Source organism: Entamoeba invadens (assembly GCF_000330505.1).
Source record: "Entamoeba invadens IP1 unplaced genomic scaffold scaff_1105074726711, whole genome shotgun sequence".
Taxonomy (NCBI): Eukaryota; Evosea; order Mastigamoebida; family Endamoebidae; genus Entamoeba; species Entamoeba invadens.
Window position 1 is genome coordinate 1083861 of NW_004443648.1, and position 5548 is coordinate 1089408.

At 28.6% G+C, this 5548-nt stretch overlaps 4 protein-coding genes across 4 annotated transcripts; 1 reads left to right on the top strand and 3 right to left on the bottom strand.

Annotated features, from left to right (window-relative positions):
* Positions 1–66: 66 nt before the first annotated feature.
* Positions 67–147, top strand: EIN_060350 (Hypothetical protein; the record flags this gene model as incomplete). Its single annotated transcript, XM_004260233.1, has 1 exon — positions 67–147. A coding segment is annotated over one exon (81 nt), but the record flags the coding sequence as incomplete, so codon positions are not given.
* Positions 148–1603: 1456 nt separating this feature from the next.
* On the bottom strand, positions 1604–1963 carry EIN_060360 (hypothetical protein; the record flags this gene model as incomplete). The annotated part of the gene is made up of 1 exon (XM_004260234.1): positions 1604–1963. The coding sequence occupies one exon, from the start codon at positions 1961–1963 to the stop codon at positions 1604–1606; it is 360 nt and encodes a 119-aa protein (XP_004260282.1).
* A 1051-nt stretch (positions 1964–3014) lies between these two features.
* Positions 3015–3893, bottom strand: EIN_060370 (hypothetical protein; the record flags this gene model as incomplete). The annotated part of the gene is made up of 1 exon (XM_004260235.1): positions 3015–3893. One exon carries the CDS (start codon positions 3891–3893, stop codon positions 3015–3017), a length of 879 nt encoding a protein of 292 aa, XP_004260283.1.
* Positions 3894–4636: 743 nt separating this feature from the next.
* Positions 4637–5500, bottom strand: EIN_060380 (hypothetical protein; the record flags this gene model as incomplete). The annotated part of the gene is made up of 1 exon (XM_004260236.1): positions 4637–5500. The coding sequence occupies one exon, from the start codon at positions 5498–5500 to the stop codon at positions 4637–4639; it is 864 nt and encodes a 287-aa protein (XP_004260284.1).
* Positions 5501–5548: the final 48 nt, after the last annotated feature.

The window sequence follows — 5548 nt, forward strand, 5'->3', positions numbered from 1 at the left end:
GGTGTCAAAAAGGTGGAATGTAGGAGTTTGTTTATGTGGTAATACAGAAAGTGTTACCCATATAGGTTTAGCGTTTCTTTTGATGATTGGCTTTGTACTTATTTAAAGCATAAAATACTCTTGCCATTGACTAGAGCATTCATCTAATTGGAATTTTTATCATCTTTTTGTTATTGTTTTTGTTATTGTTTATAAATGAGAAGAAATCTTTTTTCCCTTCATTTTCTATTTATTTTTTCGTTTTGATTTGAATAATATGTTCTTTTTGGTTCTGTTTGAAGGGAAAACAACTTCAATTAAAGGTACACCATAAGTGTAACTTTTCTTGAAATGTAAAAATAAACCGAACCTTTATTCAATCAACAATTTTTTTACCATGACTATATTATTTGATATAAAGTTGTTATTATCTTGATGTACATGTTACAATCTATCGCCGATACGTGTTGTTAATCCATTTTTAAATATCTTTTTTTATAAAATGCTTGTAACTTACATTACATATACACATCAACTTATTTTAAACATTCATTCTAATTTACATAATGTGTGTTTTTTGTACAAAATCATTTATCATATATTGTTTGGCTTGTTAAACCAAACACAATCCGTTTGTATTATAGACTCGGTATCTCAGTCTGCACGCAAAAATAACATTCAACAACTTCTTTATATCTTTGGTGTTGTCTTTCTAAAATTTTTGTGTTTGTTCTACAATTGTTTTTGTTTATTATCGATTTGATATACCTATCTAACACTTTTTATTAATTATTTATCAAGACCTCCATTATTTTCAACTGTTAATGTTTTTATGTTTTTATCACACCTTATCGAAATATGATATATATGTTAAACGTATAACACATTAAAGTATATAAAAGTTTTCATTATAATACCATTACTTCTAATACCTTTTTATTTCTTATTAGTATTTTAAATCTCATTTAAATACTCTTTTCTAATTTTTAACTATTTTATTATTTAACCTCTTTTTTAATTTCAAAAACTTGTTTGTCTGTCTGTTTATACAATTACTATTTAAAACAATAATTAATTCATCAAAAAAGAGATAATTTATTTAAAATTTTATCTTTTCTTAAGGAACTAAACTTTAATAAAACGATAGTTAGTAAAAATTAACTATCGTTCGTATTGAAAAATCATCACAATTTATTATTAAGATTAGTAAAAACAATTATATTTATAGTATATTGCTTATTAATAAAATACTATTAAGAAGCGCAAGAATAAAGTACAACTGAAATAAATAAATATATGCGTTATTTATTTATTTATTTAGACAAACATATATATGTAGATGTAGATGTAGATGAAGTTGAAAATAATTAATTACAGTTATTAATAACATTATAAAAACAATATAAATAGTTGAAACTATGTAATACTAATATATTAATACTTTTTTCTTTAAAAACAACAATAAAAAATTGTATTATATTGATATTATATTTGTGATAACTTGAAAATAAACACAAAATTTTGTTAGTAAAAATTACAATTAACGAACTATCTAAGAAACAATAAATGGTTTGGATAATAACTTACTATTTAAGACATATTGTATAACACCATAAAACCCATTCTATAGTGTACTTGTAGCCACTTTGCTTTTATGAATCCAGTATTGTAAAGTGCTTGGCGATAAGTCAGCAAAAGCGGTTGGGTAGTTCAATTGTAAAAATTTAGTTGCCTTAGACAGCCCAAGAACTCTTGCTTTTTCCACAGCGATTTTCTTTTGTTCATTTGTCCAGTACTTCTTTGTTTTCCGTTCTTTGATGACGACTGTAGCTGGGCAAGGGGATTTAATTTTGATGTTTTCGATGGGGGACGGGGAATTCAAAACTACATCAGCAAAGATGTTTTGAGTTTTGAAGTCGATGACTTCGAAGTAATGAGGCTTAACTGGTTTGAAAGCCGATAGTGTGTTAGTGAAACTCGACATTGAGAAGTGGATGGAATGTGATTAATCAAGTTAAGAAAGGTTTAAATGGCTGGAAAGCGAAAAAAAAGGGTTTTATTTTTATTTCTATTCTTTCGATGCTTCGTCCGTAGTTTGTGAACCGCTTAAACACAAAAATAACACAGTTTCGAACTTCTGGTGTATTTTTATTGTTTTTTCAACTGATATTTCCAAAGTGATCGTTTGTTCGTTATTTGGCAGTTTTGCAATTGTTATGGCTATTAAATCGGGATAATAATCAATACTTTTCTTTTGATTTTTTTCAGCACTTTTTTTATTTCTTATTTTTGTTGCTTGGATGTCAACTGAACTATATCATTCCATTTGATTTGTTATGGATATAAATTGTTTTTATAACATACTGAGATTGCCTTAATATATCGGGTTTCTTTAACTCTTTAACGGCCTTTTTTTTAGAATTCCTACGCTTTTTTTGGCCTCTACGCATTTCTGGGCAAAAATAACAACTTTTTTTGACTTTCTTTTACTATTCATTTTAGTTTTTTTGCCAAAATCAATTATTAAACTAAACACCAAAATGTTTGATTTTTCCAGTTAACACTTTTTTGTTATAAAAAAATATATAAATAGTAAAATTGTTATAAATATAGTTATAAGTTATAAAAATATAAAAAGACCTTTAAATTATAAGAAATATGGAAAATAACAAATAAATTATAAATTGTAGTTAATAAAAAATGGTCAAAAAAAAACAAAAAGCGTAAAAAAAGTTTTTTTTTTCGGTGAGGTTTACTATGTCAAAAACAAAAAGTTTTTAAATTTAATTACAAATGATTTTCATGTATTATAAAATGAACTATATATTTCATTGAAAAGTTATATAACATAATTAAAACAATAAATGATATATTATTATTAAAAAATAGTTTAAATGATAATATATTTAAATTAATATAAAACTAGTTATTTATAAAGACAAATAATAATTATAAATAATAATTATATTTATATTATTCTATTTATTAAGACATACTAATAATAAAAAATAAAATAATTGTACTGTTAGACTTGATTAATCCTTATAACCAACTACGAATTGTTGGTAACGCCCATCGATATCAACTTTTCCGTTCGTCCACAAATTCCAGAAATAATCTGCTTCATAGACAATAATTCCCTCTTGAAGTCCATCATGAGTGTCCCAACTGTCTGCAAGTATCATGACATGAGTTTGATACTCCTCTGGCTTTCCAACATCATCATACCCAATAACAACACTCCAATGTCCTCCAAGTTTGACTAAAAATGGAATCTTTCTTTTCAAATAGTCAAGAAGAGTATCAACAAACTTCTTTGGTGAATCTGTTCCAAAATATCTTTCCCCATTGTTTGGTGATGAGATTGTTTTATACCCACGACTCTCGAAAACTTCGACCAATTGTTCTGGTGTTTGTCCGGGAGACACATGACCCGTCTCTGCCGCAATAATTGCCTCAGACACATTTGTCTCGCCCATATATCTAAGTGCCATATATGAGGATGACGGACCACAACTCCATCCGTTTGTTTGTTGGTATGTTTCAAATTTATCCAAGACAACCAAAGTGTCTGTGGGCTTTTGGTCATAAACATTGATGTGTTTATAATATGGCGATGGCGACATATCAAATTTGTGGTTGTAGACAGCAGCACCACCCAGTACACCATCAATCGCAATGTCAACTGAAATGGGAGTCATTGCACCTTCGGGAAGAACCGGGTCAGCACATACATCTTCTCTATTAACAGTATCAACAATAACATATATTGCAAGGCCAAGTGTAGAAAGACCAAATATGATTGTTAAAACAATAAACACAACCAACATAATTTTCGTTGATTTGTTCGACTGCTTCTTTGCTCCAGTGAGTGGCTCGTCCATGTGAATTGAAAAGGAATTATAAGCTCTCATATTTATAGCAGCACAACTTCAATTCTATGAATTATGTTTTCATTTAAAATTTATACACTTATCATCTTTTCAGTTATTTTATTGTGAAATAAAATCTATTTCCTCATTTTTTATCAAGAAAAGCGTATATAACGGACTTTATGTATTTTTAATTATTGTTCGAAAAAAATGAACGAAAAAAACAACTTTTATCGAATTTTTTCATTTTCCAAATCAAAAATATTTTTCTTTTTAATCATTCTAGTTGATTATTAATATAAGTAATTAGTACTAAAAATAAATATAACAATTAAAAGTTTTTCATTTTGAAAAACATGAAAAATTCATGTTTTTCAAATTATAATTACAGTTGGCCAAATAATTATCAGAGACCAAATAATTGTAAGAAGGATGTATTTCCCGTTAATTACCTTGGAAATGACTATTGAAAAAAAGTGAAAAAAAAGTACATCAAATAATGCTAAGAAACCCATTTCTATTTTCAAAAATAGTTCTTGATTAAGGTTTTAAAACTATTTATTTTACTTCTTACAATTATTTGGTCAACTGTAATATTGATTAAATTAAAGTATCATATAATATATCATATTAAATAATATTACATTACATTATAATTTGAATTGGATATATAATAAATTTATCTTCAATTTATTTAATTACAATATTATAACATATATTAAATATTTAATATATAATCAATAAAACAAATATTAATATTATATATTAATTAAGAAACATATAAGTTATTTTGGCCCAGATTCTGGTGACACTCCCGACTTCTTATTATCATCAACAAGCTTTTCAAGGACATACTCTTTAAAAGTGGACGGGAATGTTTTTTCTTCGCCTTCCTCTTTCTTTTTTTCTGCAAATTTCTTGTATTTTGCAGAACAATTTTCAAAGAGTCGCCCCTCATCTTCTTCGAACCTAAACACCCCACCATTGCGCTTCCACTCGTCACTGATACGCATGACTTCGTCATACTTATTTAAATTATTTCCGACGTTCAAACTGTCCTCGTTGCCCTCGATTTTCTGTTTAAAGCACTGTGTCTTTAACATTAAAAACTCCGACTTGACCTCCCGCCGCTTCTCCTCGAAAAGCTCCTCTTGCTTCTGGACAAACTCCCTGACGACGCGTTCTTTCTCCTCGAATAAATAGTCGATAACACTTTGCTTTCTCAGTGCAAGTAATCGTTCCAATGGGGTGTTCGTCACAAACGACGTTGTGTTTTGATCGACTTGAATGTTCTTAATCCAAAGCCCAAACGTTTTTGAATACGTCAAATTCTGTCTTAAATTGTCGACACTAATTAAGTCCGGATTGATAACAACACAATTCAAGTTTGAAGTGTAAAGAGTCACACAGACATTGGTCTCACATAGCAAACAGCGTACTGAAAGACAAAGTGTGTCGGCCTGCTTCGTTGACTTTTTCATGTCTTCGTACTCAACATAGATCTGCGACAAACTCCCACATAGAGGAGATACCCAAGTCGTTGGTATGGACTTTTTGAGGTCAAGTGGTACTTCAGAATACTCACATGAAGTCTCGAGAGATACTTTTATGTTGCCACAGACACATTGTAAGACACGAGGCACAGACATTAAGTATTATCCTCAGTTCAATCTTTTTTTGTTATAATTTCAGTTTAC